The sequence below is a fragment of the Ambystoma mexicanum genome, chromosome 6q, assembly GCF_040938575.1.
Source record: "Ambystoma mexicanum isolate Mex_15411 chromosome 6q, UKY_AmexF1_1, whole genome shotgun sequence".
NCBI lineage: Eukaryota > Metazoa > Chordata > Amphibia > Caudata > Ambystomatidae > Ambystoma > Ambystoma mexicanum.
Window position 1 is genome coordinate 44511253 of NC_090937.1, and position 17069 is coordinate 44528321.

The following is a 17069-nucleotide window of genomic DNA, read 5'->3' on the forward strand; positions in this document are numbered from 1 at the left end:
ATACTCATATGTGAAAAAATGAAACTGAAAAGTCACTGTTCAATCATCATAATATCAAAATTCATCTTTGAGTCCATCAGTTCTTATAAAATAATGTACATTTTTCTTCCCAATGGAAGTGTCCATAGTCCAGTGTTTCAATTTTATACTGGAAGTTAACCACAAAACAATAAAATAAAACAAAAAGTTTAAATAAATAATTAACATAACAGATTAAAATAATTAATTAAAATAATAAATACGTGGAACTCCATACTCCGGGACACTTGTCTGCCTCTGACATGTCCCGACCGGCGATGTCACATCATTTGTTTCATTCGGGTGCTCTTCCATCTTGGCACTCTTGGATCCTTTTTCCATAGAAGTCATCTTTTCTTTGGCATTCCGGTTATTTTGTCTTCACCTCCACCCGGAGGCAGGCATCATTTGATCTTCTTCCAGGGGACTCCAAGATTCCATCGCCTCCCGTGTCCTCTGGTCCCGTGTCCTCCAAGTACAAATATGTTAATATTCTAAATCAAATAGAAAAGAAACAAATTAAGTATATAGCACAATACTAATTCACCCTTTTGCCAAAAATAAAACGTGCTTTGCAAAACATTTCGTCCCTTTTCTCTCGCCTTCTGAAATTAAACATAGGTTAAAGAGAAAACAAACATACATAAAACAGCATTCAATATATAATACATTTTCATTTTGCACACCAACTTCATAAATTTCAGCTTCCATTTTTTGTATATATATATATATATATACATATATTACAGTGTTTATGTGCCATTATCATAATCAACCATCTTTATTTAACTTCTCTGCCACTACTATTGACTAGACCCATTTACTTTACCTTTTATGTTCAAGGGACTTTATGTGTTTCTACACGCTCAAGTTGTTTAATGTCATGTTTGGGGTGACATGCTTTAATTTGATTCACGTGAACAAAATGTTCTGTTGCTGTTTCACCTTCAGTCTTCAAAATGTTATAGACCACAGGAGAGACCTTATCTATAATTCAATATGGCCCCTGCCAGGCTGCTAGAAATTTGGAATTTTTCTGTTTACCTTTTCCAAAATGAAATTTATACACCTGATCGCCCACACAATATTCCTTTACTGATGTCTTTTTATCATAATATGACTTTGCACTGTCAGCAGCTCTTTCTAAATTTTTCTGTACAAAAGCAAATACATGTTATAAATGCTTCCTCAGTTCATCAATGTATTCATAAACTGTGGATGCACTCACAAGTGTTTGCTCATGTGTCCTGTATAGCAGGTGTTGTGGTAACACCATTTTCCTACCTGTTAAAACTTCATGAGGGCTAATACCTGTTGCTTTGGCAGGAGTTGATCTGATTGCCATCAGAACCAAAGGTAAGCGTAAATCCCAGCTGGAACCTGCTTCTGCCACGAATTTCTTTAAAATGTCCACAACAGACCTATTGCTGCGTTCAATTCCACCTGAAGAAGCCGCCCGATATGCGATATGTAGCTTTCTCTTCACACCCAGTATTTGCCATACCTTACTCGTTAGAGCACTTGTAAAATGACTTCCTCTGTCTGATTCTATTCTTTGTGGCAACCCAAACCTTGAAAACACATGGTTTACCAGCAATGTGGCTGCTGTTTGCGCACTACAATCTGGTGCAGGAATACACTCAATCCACTTCGACATCGAACACACCACACTTAAAATATAACGGTTCCCCCTGCTCCACCTCTTTACAGGCCCTACATAGTCTATTTGCAAATCTGACCATTGAAGAGTTAGGCCTCTTTTCATTAATGGAGCTCTATGCATTGGTGAAGCAGGTTTAAATTGGGCACATACTATACATCCTCTAGTATATAATTCTACATCTTGGGACATATGTGGCCAATAATCATAATCTTTTAGTATTTCCATTTTTTTCTGTGAGCCTCTGTGGCCTGCAGTTATAGCATCATGCGCATGGTGTAGCATTAACCCTCTGAATGAAAGGGGTACCACCCACTGTATTTGTCCTGTTATGGACTCTCTAATCATGAGTCCATTTTGTAGTCTTATTCGTTTTTTATTCTTTAATAGCACCCTCAACTCTTCTTTTCCCATACAATCATTTTCTGTTAAAGGGTTTTGTTCAGGATCTATCAAATGATTATAATAGATTCCCAAAATTCGATCATTCTTTTGTGCCTCAATCAGATCTTGGTCTGGTGTATCATAACTCCACTGTACCACTGGTTGATCTGTTTCCTTTGGTGCTTTAGAACGTGTTACTGCATCAATTTGTATTTCACCCAGTAAATGTTCAATAGGTAGTAATTCTCCCCTCACAGCCCCAATTTTAGCCAGGTGATCTGCCTTATCATTTCCCTCCTTATCCTCTCCTGGAGTTTTCAAATGCCCACGAATTTTCCTCCAGTATATTGTTAAATAATTTTCTGACACCAATTTGTCTATGGCTTGTATCATTTTTCCATGTTTAAGTGGCTTTTTATTGTACGTAATCATGCCTCTCGCTTTCCAGCCAAGTAAATATTCCACAAAGCTATTCCGTGTGTAACCAGAATCAGTCACCAGGACAATTTCACTGAATGTATTATCAACTGCAGTAGCAATTGCTTTATAAATGGCTGCCAATTCTGCTACCTGACTGCTCCTAGGACCTATTCTCATCCCTATACTCGAAATACCTTCACACTTCAACCAGACATTTCCTATTCCTGACACTAATTGTTTATCACTGTATTTTCAATGGGAAAGGCACAACCATCAACATATACAGTTGGCAAGTCTTTGCATGTTTTTACATCAAAAGCTTTGTGTGGTGATTGTTCAAATTCCTGCCAATTAGGTTCCACTTCTATTTCATTTGATACTGGTTCAGCTGCACAGTCATGTAAATCTGCTAAACCTTGAGCAATTGGGCTTTTTTTATTTTGGCCATATCTCACTTCTACAGGAAAACCCTGTAATGCTAGTGTCCATGAAGTGATTCTGGACTGCGCTAGATTACCTGACCTAATTCTTTTACTCTCTTAAAACTGCAAAGGTTGATGATTTGTCTCAATAATCACCTTTTCTCCCTGAACAATGGGGCGGAAATGTTGTAGCGCCCACACAGTGGTTAATAGGGCCTTTTCACATTCATTGAATTTAATTTCAACTTGGGAAAATGCCTTACTTGCATATGCAATGGTTTTGTGATTCAAATCATGTTTTTGCGATAACACTGCTGACATACAATGTTCAGAGAAACCTATTTCTATAAAGAAATCCCTGTCCTTTATGGGATATGCTAAACATGATGCCTTTACAAGACATTCCTTTAATGTAGCCACTGCCTCAGACTGCTCTTTTTCACATTTCCAGGGTGTATTCAGTTTAAGCAGTTTAGTCAATGGTTGAGTGATTTCAGCATAATTTTCAATGAACTTTCTGTTGTAGCCTGTCATTCCTAATAAACCTTTTACCCCTTTCACATTTTTAGGATCTTTTAGTGTCTGTATGGCCTCTATTTTCTTCTTTTGTGGATTTAGTCCATGTTCAGTCACTTCATGGCCTAGAAAATTCACCTTTTTCTTGTACCATTGTGCTTTTTGTAAAGATACTTTGGCGCCTGCTTTCTGCAATTGGCCAAGAACATGTTTTATTTCATCAAAATGGCTTTTCAAGCTTTCATTTTTTATCAGCACATCATCCACATAAACTATGGTTCCTCTTTCTGCTGCATCAGGCATAGCCTTCCTCAAAAATATGCCAAATTCACTCCCACTATTGACGTACCCGAATGGAGTTCTAACCCATGCGTATTGAGTCTCATCAAATGAAAAGGAAAATAAATTCTGTATCTCATCTGCCAATGGCACACACCAATATCCAGAGGTGAGATCTAATGTGGTGAACACTTTTGAACCATGTACTTGAACTAATCCCTGATCAATGAATGGCAGTGGCCATCTGGATACTGGCACTCTTTTATTTAACTCTCTCAAATCTGCACACAGTTGCCATTGACCGTTTGGTTTTAACACACCTAAAATAGGTGTATTGGATGTGCTATGAATGGGCCTGATGATTCCCGCGACTCCAAATTTTTAATAATCTTTGCCAATGATTCTAAACATGCTATCCGTAGTCTATACTGGCGTACAAATACTGGGCTTCTGCTACACCCTTCCGGAAGTGTGGCCACATGTAAATTAGTTAGCCCGCAATCATAAGCATCTTTTGCAAATACATTTTTAAACTCCATAAATATCTTCCTTAATTCATCTCTATCCTCCTCGTTGTCACATGCATCCGCTAACAAAATCTGCTCCTCTACCATTTTGGGGAATTCTGGAAAATGTTCTGGCATGGGAATCTCGGTGCTTTCCTCTAATTGTGTGGCTGTGTCTCTTTGTAAAGCTGCCACATTTTATATGTTTTGGCATATCAGCTTCCACTTCAATGGGCTGATTTTCTATTTCATTTTCATTTAAGTTTAATGTTATGCAATCTTCTTGATGACAGCACACTGTCTCGCTTGAATCATAAGGGTACACAGAATGAATTCTAAATATCCCTTTGGGCTGAGAGTCCAGGTATTCTGGCAATTCACCCTTGGCATCTACATACTTTTCAGGGATATTTCCAATCACCATGTTATTTAGATCAGCTGTGTAATGTGATTTTTGTATGGCCATTCATACTGGGGAGTTTTCCTCTAAATTAATATTCTGATAACCTTTATTATTATTCACCATAATGTTTACAGACCCTTCACCCACATCTACCAATGGAATGTATTCATAATCCAGGCCTTGCTGTTTTATGGATTCATTCAGACATACAAATGCATCAGAATCTTTCATCTGCTGTCCATTTTTGCATTTCAGTGTTATTGCAAACTGCTTTGTGTATGCAGGGATAACAGTATCTTTCCTCATTTGTAATTCAATTGCATAAGGGACCAGCTGTGCGCAATGATAAGCCCTCCTTTTGTCTTCAAATTCAAGTGCCGGCCCACCTATGCGTGACCAGATCTTTTGATTAAGGGAATCTAGCACCATACACATTCTGTGCATGATGTCATTGCCCATGTAAAAGTCATTTTGCGTTCCACACACTATCTAAACATTATGGTAAATTGTTTTTTGTCCAATGCTAATTTTCAGCATGCATCTACCTGCAATTCGGGTTTTCAAAGTCTGGACCGTCTAAACCAGAGACACCCTGGTTTTTAATCCTAAATTTCTGGATCTCCTCCCTTTCCATTATTTTTTGCAACAATTTCTCATTAATGAAGCTCCTTTCCTGTTCAAACGCTAAAGTGGCTTTTATTGTTTCAGAATAGTCATTTATCCCAACATGAACCCATGGTTGTTCATCTTCCATGTGTATTTCAGCAAGAGTGGTAATGTGTTTTTCTGAACCTGCTCTAGGAGCAGTATTCTGTTTGCATGTCTTCTCTTTTAAATAAAAACGTAAGGTGTGCTCATCTATGGCAGTTTGCCATTCTTTCCTTAGGTCTAAGTATATTTGTACAGGTATTTTTTTATTTTCATTCTGCATCTTGTCTTGACACATTAATATAACAGTGACGCTAAGTATGCAACTATTCTGGAGATACACCTCCACTGCATCATTTGTTTTTGCAACGGTGTGACATTCCTTTATATTGCTGTTTTGTGATTTTAGTTTCTTAGATCTCAATGGTTTTTTGGTTAAGGACCACAGTACTCCATTCACCCCATCTATGAGCGGAGATAACCTTTTCAGGCAATCTGTTCCCATCAGAAATGGAATATCAGAAATGGATGTGACCAATACCTCCTGTGTCATTCTGTGTTTACCGATCTTTATGTCAACCTCGGTGGCGCCTATAATAGGCACCTCCTCCCCGTTAAAATTATGCACTGGACCTTGATTCTTCTTTACTGTGATCTGATTCTGCGGGGATCTCCCTTCATTGATACTCTTTACTAATTCTTTAGACATAATTGTGACCTGTGCGCCAGTGTCAATCATTGCAAATGTATGGCATTTTTCTTCCACAATGATGGGAGCATAATACCTGTCTTCAACTTCCTCTAACACACATAGGAAATGTGAATTCTTAGTGATTTCAGGGCTCACCTTTCTCAGGCCTTTTTCACTTTTGGCTAAGCACATCGGCAAATGGAAAGACATTTTCCCTCCTTTTTGCTCATTCCTGTGTGAGAGACTTTATTCATTTCCCCATGTCCAGAGGTTTTTTGGAGTGTGGCCACCGTTCGCCCATCCATCCAGGTATCATCAGAGGTCACACTACAACCCTCCAACTGAACATGTGTAACAACATCACTTGGCAATTTGTCATTGTCTAATTCTGTGCATTTGTGATTATTCAGTATGGTACCAGCCCTTTTAACCTCTTCAAAAATATGTGGTTCAAAGAATTCTTCAGGTGATTGACCTGTATCCTCCTTTTGAGCATTTCTTTTTCCTGCCTGTGTTTGGTCATTGTTTGGATTGCCCAGGGAAGGAGCTATAGCATCGCCACTTACTCCCGGTTCACTGGTATTCCCCATGAATGAGTCATTTTTCTTAAACCTGTCTCTTTGTTCTTTTGGATTTTCAGGTTTTCTTATTTCATTTGTACATATCGCCAATGTTTGATTTAGTTCTAGGTTAAACCGTACCTCTCTTTTAGAAGTATTTGCATTTTCTGTTACATGTTCATGTACTGGTATTTTCACTTTTAAATCATTAGGCATCTCAGAGTCATTATGCAAAATTACATCAGCGCAAACTGTCTTTTCAGCGCTGCAGGTATCATAAGTACTTAGTCACTTTTCAGAAGCCCCCCGATCATTGCCATGGCCATCTGCCCCCTCCTTTGATGACTGTTTTTGTGTTGTGCAGAGCTTTCCTATTTGCTCAGCCAACATTTTCACTTGGGCCTCGAAGCACTGGAATCTTTCCATCCCTCTAGAATCCTCTCTCTGTGGCCTAGATCGATATTGGCTGTTTTCCCCCTGATTCGATCTATTTTGATACCTCTCAGGAGAATGATTTCTATTGGGATGGTTCCTGAACTCTTGATTCATTTGTGGAGGAGAGCGGGGTGCACCCATCGTTTGGTTGTAGTCCCCTAGTGGGAAATCATTGTACTGACGTGAAGTGTAGTTCATATTCTGTCTCATGTCTTGTCTCTCAGGTTGTGGGTACTGGCCCCTATGTTGATTCCCATTATCAGCAAATCAATCCAGATATCGGGGTCTATCCTGATTACCATATATCATGGTATTGGGATCAAATCTGCTTTGTGTCCCCAATATCTGATATGGCCATCATTTCTTTGATCCTGATTTTGTCTCTGGTTATTGTTCATACCTGACATATCAGGTCAATAGCCTGCCCTGGGCCTATCTTCTAAGTACCTGCGGCTGATGTAACTCTCCCTATTATTAGGATCATGTGATTGGAACATTGGTGCAGTGTGTGATGATCTTTGTTGATTACCCCTCTGTTCAGGTGCCAAATTATTTTTACTTGGACTTTGAGCAGACTCAAGGGACATTTTGGCTGACCTGATTTCCATCACTGTTGCTGAGGGTTCTTTAGATTTAGGTCTAGTATCTCTCATTTTATCACTTTCTCTACCCTGACAATAGAGTACCTCATATAGTTTTGTGCTTTGGTGTACAATCCATTCCAGGGACTTGTCACGGTAACATTCACAGACCAATTGGGATATGATGTCTTTCTGCAGCCCATAGAAGTAGGCAGTTTTAAACTCATTGGAATTGGGGTCAAAAGATACATCAAAGCGAGAAAATGCTCTTTTTAAGTCTTGTACAAACTGGCGTGGGGATGTATTAGGCCCAGCAGTGATTCTGCAAGCGACTTTCTTTGCCTCCTGCAATGATTGGAAAGGAGAAAAATGACGCCTGATCTCTTTTTCGAACTCCGCCCATGTCATATTCTGCTGTTCATTCAATCCTCTTATAATACTGGCCGTCGGGGCATCTAAAGTTAAATGAAAATATTGCCTGTACTGTTCCTTAGGTATCTGGAGTGCTTTAAAAATGTCATGAACCGCTTCTAAGTGATCCTCAAAGCAGCATTCCCCTCCTTTTTTTAAATGGTTTGATCAGGGCTTTAATGGATTTCATTATCTTTATGGGGCTACTTGTTGCAATGCATGGAATTGCACTACTTGGTGACTCAACCCTGATTCCAGTTGTATGGGATTGGTGGCGGCCCCCAATGGGAGTATCAAATCCCCCAAGGGCGCTGCAACCAAGTTCAGTCACCGGCCCAGTTACTGGGGCACTAGCCCTTTGGGTAGAAATAGAATTCACCTCAACTCCATTGAATGTGGTACCCTGCCGCCTCTCCTGGGACATGGGAATGCACATTTGCTGTTCTAAGTCCTTACACTTTTTAAGGAGCCTGTCTGCTTCATTTTGCAAATAGTTGTTTTCATCACTCATTTTATTAATTACCTCCTGCATGTCGCACATTTGCATTTGGCACTCATTAAATTCTTTATTCCTCTTGTCTCTTTCTTGGAGCATTTTAACCATTTCTTGTTCTGCATTTTGGAGGTCACTTTCTTTCTCATAATGTTCTTTTTGTAAAATCTGCATCTCTGACACAACCTCATCTTTATCTTGTCTAATGTGGTCCACCAATGCTTTTAAGTGTACCAATTCTTGTTCACTGTCCTCAAATTGTTTCTTGCTTTTGGACAATTGAACATCAAAATCTCTGCATTTTAACTGCATGTCTTTTTGGCATACATCCAATTCTGCTCTTACCATTTCCTGATTTTTACTTGCCCCATCTAAGTCAGTCTTTAACCTGTTAATTAGCTGGGTGTCATTTTCTTGCATTCGCAGGGACCTATTTAAAATAAACCAGATTTTGGCGCATAGCCGTATCAAACAGTCTTTCTATGCATTTTTATCGGCTGTATTTAATAACCTTAGAAGGCAGACCTGAATTATGCTGCCTTCTGCAAAAATATTGTCTAGTTTTTCTTTCTGCACCTCACCCTGAATGCGGTCATGCCATTCTGAGGTACTGTTTGATGACCACGTCCCATGTGCGAATAACTTTGCCTCTAAATATTGCACTAGATCTGAGAATGTGGTTTCCCTTTGAGACATTCTGAAATTCGTTTTTAGTGACACACTGCTATCATGAAATGGGTTCCCTTTAATGTACAGATGGCGGTATGAGACACACTTGCCACGCCCAGTAGGTGCTCTATGATCACTTTCCCGGCCTGCAACGCACCATAAATATGTAGGGTATTTTGTGTACATTTGGGGCCTAGCGGTATTTTCTTACCACCAAGAATAAAAGTAATTTAGCAACAATCACCCCTTGGATTCAGATTGGATTTGGTATTATGGTGGTATCATGGCTATGCATTATTTCAGTACACAGATACATTTAGTTGGTATGCATTTCGTTGTGGCATAGTGATGAGCATAATTTCTTTGTTTTATTTGTGGCCCCAACATACAAACCCCCTTTCTTTTGTTTAGACTGTTCTTGTGATCTCTAGAGGCCTCAGGCTTCTACATTATTCAAGAACACCACATTTTCATATGGAGTGCCACATATGGCTGTTATCACTGATTTATCTACACCAGTGAGCTATGCTTCCATAAAGTATTCACAATAACCTGTGGTATAATCACTAATTTATTTACATTAGTGAAACTATTTCCAGAGGCCTCTTTCTCTGCTGACTCATGTACGTCCAACATACTATCAGACTGTGTTCCACTCAGAAGTCACACACACATACACTGAGTGGAACCACGCACACAGCTATTTATAATTACTCATAACATAACTTTTTCCACATGGGATGCTTGACATATATTACCTAATAACCTCCCCTTTTATCAGGTGATATGGGCTAACTGTACCAGAGAAAAACAGAAGCGAATAGAAGCATTTACACGGATTGTGATTTACATCAATTTCATTTCAAAATCATACATTACCAGTTTTGCGAGGCAGTCTTTTCTAGAATAAACACAAGAGAAGCAATTGCAAAATACATGGCATTTCATTAGATTCTTCGCAACAATAAAAAGAACAGTGCATCAGTTGACTTGCATTTCTGAATAGCAACATTAGAACACAGCTATTGCTACGCTGCCTGACTGAAATAGCTTTCATTCACACACCGCATTCTCGCTTTGTATAAGATAATTACCAGCAAAATTGTAGCAGATCAGCACACGAACTCTCTGGACAGGTCGCCTTCTTTAAATGGCTCGGGACTTCCCTTTGTAACACCCGGCGAGGACATGCAGTTCCAATCTGCACTCTTTGGTCCTCAAACCGGTGCCAATTGACTGGAATCTCCAGCCTGTGAAAGTCAGCAGTACACTGGAACGACGCCCCTCAATCAGGCAGCCCCACAGCAACTCCCTTCAGGCTTCTCACCCAAGCTGTGTAAAAATGTCCACTGCCTTTCTCTCTCCCCGAGATTCTTTAGGAAACCTCCGTTACAGCCCCTAGGGTGACGTGCACCCAATAAAATTCTATCATGTCATACCCTCCTTCTTTAAACATTGGCTTGGCTTATACAGTTTAGAAACTGAACTGTATCTACTAATTTCCTGGCATGCAGATTTTGCATCCAGCTAACACAGTGACCAGAAAAAAAAAATGAATCCAAGTGCACGTTTAAAATGACTTTCAGCCTGCCTCATTTTGCACTGAGAACAGATTGGGCCTCATTCCGAGTCCGGCGCTAACCAATGGCGGTAGTAGCGCCTTGGTCGGCATCGGACCCGTAGCGGAACCGCCCTGGTGGAATGGGAAATTACCGCCCTATTCCGAGTTGACCAGGGCACTTCCCCATTCCCCAGGGCTCTTCCCCATTCCCAAATTAGCCCCCATAGGACTCAATGGGAATGGGGAAATTGCAAATAACGGTGACCGTACTTTACGGTCACCGTTATTGGCTAAAAAGCCACTTTGCGCCCTCGTCCCTAACCCTACTTAACTGCTAAAAGCAGGCGTTAAGGACGAGGGCGCAAAGGGAACTCGGAATGTGGCGGTAAGGGATTACCGGCACCGGTCTCGTTAAGGGTGACCGGTATCCCTTACCGCCATACTCGGAATGAGGCCCATTATATTATTAAGAAGTTAGGATCATGTTAGTACTGTTAATTATATTAGTTCATTAATCCTCAAATGTGTCTCCTGCAACAGAGGCATTTCAGGTGAAAAAAGAATGGTGTGCATTTGCATTTTGAATGTGAAAAAAAAATGTATATGTTTTTGACTGAGTAGCTTGTCTTCATTGACATGTCCATGTTGCACTGGCAACACATAGCTTGCTGTACCGCATTACAGCAATATATTAAACCCATGCAGTGGCGCTGCATTAAAAAAACACGCTAAATAATCCTACAGTGGAGACCGCAGCTGTCCAGTTCAGATCGACGCCTCTGCGGGAGCCAGGTGAGCGTAACAGAACGCAAAGCCTACCCACAAATTCCCACCCAGACGTTATGGATACCCCAGAGACTGACCAATTGGCCCAATTACTAGGGGAACTGAGGGCTGAAGTGCATTCCGCCCGTCAAGAAACCAATGCTCTTAGGAGAGAACTGATTTTGTCAAAGGAGCGAACTGATGATCTTGCTAGGCAACTATTGCAAAGCCAGGCTGGACAAGCACCCCTTCCTGGTTCCGGGGGAAATCCAGCTCCTGTGTTATCGAGTAACCCTGTGCAAATAAACCTACCAGGAAAAATCCCATTAGCCCCACCCGAACGCTTTGCCGGAGATCCCAAAAGGTTCGCCGTGTTTATGAACCAATGCCGCTTGCACTTTTTATGCAGACCCAGAGCCTTCCCAAATGATCAAGCCAAGGTAGCCTTTGTATTGTCATATCTCAGCGGCAGTGCAGCTGATTGGTCAATTCCACTAGTTACTCAAGATGACCCAATTCCTCTGGATTTTCAAGGCTTTCAAACTAGCATGGAAATACTATTTGCCCGGCACTCCCAAGGACAGGCCCTGGATAACAAACTTTTGTCCCTACGACAGGGTAACCAGGACCTTCTATCCTACATCGTGACCTTTTATAGGTTAATAGTGGAAACTGGATGGCCTGAGGTAAAACTAATCACGTTATTTCATCGAGGGCTTTGAGGAGAACTCAAGGATGTCTTGGATCAAGTCGTGAACCCACCTCAAGATTGCGCTGAATATATAGATTTAGTGGTCCAGTTAGATCACAGACTTCAGAACAGAAAGGCTGATCGAGCCAAGTTTGAGAATCGGGTGTTGGTCAAAACCCACGCTAACCCCAAAGGAGCAGATGCTTCAGAACCCATGCAAATGGGAGGGGTTAAAGGACCCTTAACCCAGAAGGAAAGAGAAAGGAGACGGCAAATGCAATTGTGTCTATATTGTGGAACTTCTGGGCATTTTCTATGGGATTGCCCTGTAAAACCACCCAAGAAGGTGGTAGGAGCTGCTGATAAAAGCCAATTGGAGTCAGACTCGGGAAACGACCACGCCCGACAAGCGTAGAGGTCCGCTTGCCGAGCTTGAAGAAGGATACTCAGACCTCACATTTCATCATTCCAATGGTCCTCGTAGATCCAGGGCAGCCATCGCGTATGCATGCAGTAAGGGCATACATTGATAGCGGGGCCATAGGAAACTATGTGGACTATGAATTGGCTTCCAGGATGAATCTACCTCTCTGCCGAAAAACCACCTCAGATGTCATCACCACAGTCGATGGAACTGAAATTGCCTTTGGGCCTGTAACTCATTCCACCGCAGAGATGACACTATTGGGTCAGGATGGGCATAGAGAGACTATTGTGTTTTATCTAATCAAAGCCCCACAGTTCCAAATAATACTGGGCATAACTTGTTTGGAAACACATAATCCTTGTATTGATTGGCGAGAGAAGAGAATAACCTTCCCGGATTGTGGACAAACCTGTTACCCAAAGAAAAATCAGAATGCAGGCCTGGCCACAGTAACCACAGCAGTCATGCAACTACCTCCAGAATACCAAGAATTCGAGGATGTCTTCCAAAAGGAACAGGCAAACACCTTACCTCCTCACAGATCGTACGATTGTCAAATCGATCTCATACCCGGTGCACAACCCCCTTGTAGCAGGATCTATGCCCTTACGGAACCTGAGAACCTTCACCTACGACAATACTTAGACCAGTACCTTGCCAATGGCTTTATTCGCCCATCCAAGTCCCCTGCATCTTCAACTTTGTTCTTCGTGCCCAAAAAGGAAGGTGACCTCAGAACGTGCATAGACTACCGCGCATTGAACAAGATAACTGTTAAGAACTGATACCCATTGCCTCTGATCCCTGAACTACTAGACCAAGTGAAGGACGCTTGTATATACACTAAATTAGATCTCCGGAGGGCATACCATCTGGTACGTGTAAAAGAGGGCGACGAATGGAAGACTGCTTTCCGCACTAAGTATGGGTTATTCGAATACCAGGTGATGCCTTTCGGGTTGTGCAATGCACCAGAAGCCTTCCAATACTTCATGAACAATGTCCTTTGTGAACTTATTGACGTTTGTGTTGTCGTGTATATCAATGATATTCTAGTATACTCTTCTTCAGAATCTGACCATGTGAAGCACGTCCGAGCAGTCCTTGAGAAATTGCACCAGCACAAACTATATGCAAAACTAGAAAAATTTGTTTTTCATGCCACAGAAGTTGAATTCCTTGGGTTTATCCTGACCCCAAAGGGAGTCCGAATGGACTCACGAAAGGAGGACGCAATCCTTAAGTGGCCATCACCAAGTTCAGTTAAAGGAGTACAAAGCATGCTCGGCTTTGCCAATTTCTACCCCAGATTCATCCCAGATTTTTCACATGTCGTACATTCCATCACAGCACTCTTGCGAAAAAATAAACGCTTTATGAGGACTGAAGAAGCTGAAAATGCCTTCCAAGAGCTGAAAGCGAAATTCCCATCTGCACGTGTGTTAAAGCACCCGTGCCCTGAACTTCCATACATAGTGGAAACTGATGCATCCAGTCTAGCCATGGGAGCTGTCCTGTCTCAAAAGGACCCTGAAACTGGCCAGCTTCACCTAGTAGCATTTTGGTCCAGAAAGTTCTCGGCACCCGAGTTAAACTATGCGGTTACCGACAAGGAGTTATTAGCCATTAAATCCGCCTTCAAAGCTTGGCGGCACTATCTTCTCAGTGCCAGGCATACCATTACTGTGATCACTGATCACCGGAACTTACAGTATTTAAAGACAGCCAAGGCCCAATCGTCACGTCAACTCCGATGGGCATTGTTCTTTGCCGAGTTCGATTTCGTGATAACCTATCGACCAGGTTGCAAGAATGGTAAAGCAGACGCCTTATCCCGAATAGGGATGGGAGAGGCAGAAGTGAACCCAGAACCAGTACCTATAATTTCCGAACAAAGGATTCTTGGCATGACTACTCTACAGACACTAGAGGACATTCAGGTAAAGATCCAGCAACTCTTTGATCCTACAGCCCTGCATGACTGGGTAAAGAAAGGCCCGGACTACTCTGTCACCAATGATCTGCCTTATTACCAAGGGCGGCTATTTCTGCCACACAAGGAACTACAAGAGCTAGTCATTTCCCGTTATCATGATACCCTAATGGAGGGGCACCCAGGTATTGCAAAAACTGAAGCTAAAATTAAAAGACAATTCTGGTGGCCCACCTGGTGAAAGGATATTAAATCATTTGTGATGTCTTGTGGCATTTGCGCCCAAAACAAAAGTCAAAAGAAAAAACGAGCTGGACTCTTACAACCTTTGGACATTCTGCCTGCACCATGGCACACCTTATCGTTAGACTTTATTACCGATCTACCTCCTTGTAATGGGTTTAACACCATTCTAGTTATTGTGGATCTTTTTTCCAAGATGGCCCACTTTATTCCTTTAAAAGGACTACCTTCAGCCTCAATCCTGGACAAAGAATTCCTCGAAAACATTGTTCACATACATGGATTTCCATCCGTGTTGGTCTCTGACCGGGGCAGTCAATTAATTTCCCATTTTTGGAAGAAATGTTGTCAATTGGCGCAAATCGACGTGAGATTATCAACCAGTCACCACCCCCAGACCGATGGTCAAACGGAGAGGACCAACCAGACTCTTGAACAATACCTGCGTTGTATGTTACATCAGACTGAGAGTAACTGGAAGGACATTCTTTGGATCGCCGAATATGCATACAATAATTCAGTACATTCTGGAACTGGACAAAGCCCCTTTTATACCCTATATGGGCACCACCCTCGAACCTCAGACCTTGACTCACCCCAACACTTAGAAATGCCCGCAGTGGACCAACTACACGCTACAATTACACAAGCCTTTAAGGAGGCAACTGCACATTTAAAACAGGCGAAGGAGAAATATAAGTAAGATGCTGATCGGCATAGAAGTGATACTCCACAGTATCAGATAGGGGACCAAGTATGGTTGGCCACAAAACACATACTTCTCAAGGGAACGCGGACCTTTAACCCTAGATATTTGGGACCTTACTCTATTAAGGCCATTATCAACCCGGTGGCCGTCAAGTTGGATTTACCTGCTAATATGCAAATTCACCCCATCTTTCATGTGTCACTTTTGAAGCCAGTGCAACCAGGGACAAGACTAACTAAGCCACCAGACCCCATCCGTATAGACGGGGAACCCGAATTTGAAGTTAAGAACATCCTGGACTCCAAGATGATGAAGTCAAAACTTTTTTATTTAATCGACTGGAAAGGTTACCTCGATTGCCGAAATTTCCCAGACAAACCAAAACCGCGGGGAAGAACGACTTTAGGAGGGGCCTTGGGGGGAGTGCTGTCATGATGCATACCCCCGGGGAACCAGACCAGGTCCAGCAACCCCGGAAGCAGGCATCAAGTTATTTTGAGCAAGCCCAAAAACCCCTGATAGGGGCTGCTTGGGTGCGGTCCTGGCGTCTATGGCGCCAGGCTCATATGGAGTCAGTCCTGGCGCCTATGGTGCCAGGCTCATAGAGTAGAACTTACCTGATGCAGACCATGCTGCAAGCTTACCTGATGCAGACCATGCTGCAGAGCTCCAAGCCAAATGAGGCTTGGAAGGGACTATTTTACCTAGGGACTATTTTTTACTCGGGTGGGGCTGGGGAGGAATACTTATCTGGGACTACTTTGGAGGCTATTTAAACCACGCCCGAAGAGCAGCACACGCTTTGCGTTATTCTGCATCCAGCAGCGTAACGCTCACCGTGTCTGCAAGCCTGCATTCAGCCTTCTCCCACGCCCGCCTCGAGTCTGCAGCTCCTAGAAAAAGGGAGGAACAGAAGGAGAAGAGGTTAGAATAAGAGCAAAACCTTCGATCCTTACCTGAATTCCGGATCCACCGCGCCTTTGAGCTGGAAGAAAGAAGCATTTTACGCACGTCGCCTTGCCTGCTGCAGCGCCGCGCTGAACTCACCGGCCTTCGCAGCATCCTCACGATCCACTGCATCCTTCTGCACGTTCCCGCCGCACTCTGGCACCTAAGGGGAAAAGAAGAACAGCAAAGGTGAGCCAAGGGAATAAACAGAGGCAATAGTAACTACCCCCATAGACTTACCTGATTACCGCCGGAGGTACTATTCCTCTTCACGGGTCGGCGCAGTCTCCATTGCATCCTCGCCGTATCCCGGCCCCTAAGGGGAACAAAAGGACAACAAGGTGAGATGAAGGGACAAACAAGGGGAACTCTTCTCACCACACTAGAGTTACCTAATTTTACCGCCGGAGGCATTATTCCCCGAACTTCATATTTTCTCTCCACACCTGAATAAGGGAGCAAGCCACAGGTTACATTCTGGCCTTATTTTATTGAACTGTGTAGGATAAGCCAAATCCTTACCTGAACTTCGTCAGCTACCACGAGGAACTCTTCGCTGGGGTCAAGCTGCAAACTGCAAGGAATCGGACAAGAGTGAAAGTCAGACATGTGAACTCTTATGAACTACACAATTTTCGGAGTCAATATTGTTCTGGAACTCACCAATTCCTTCGAGCCAGTGAAGCAACTGGTTAT

The 17069-nt window shown here is 42.3% G+C and overlaps 1 protein-coding gene across 1 annotated transcript in view; it reads right to left on the reverse strand.

The window, feature by feature from the left end:
* Positions 1-388: 388 nt before the first annotated feature.
* LOC138515160 (zinc finger MYM-type protein 1-like) overlaps positions 389-17069 on the reverse strand; it is a 32984-nt gene continuing 16303 nt past the window's right edge. Inside the window, exons 3-4 of the mRNA XM_069630154.1 lie at positions 16263-16318; positions 389-512 (exon numbers count right to left, since the gene is read on the reverse strand). Coding sequence (XP_069486255.1) covers positions 389-512; positions 16263-16318 — 180 coding nt within the window. The remainder of the gene's footprint in view (positions 513-16262; positions 16319-17069) is intronic.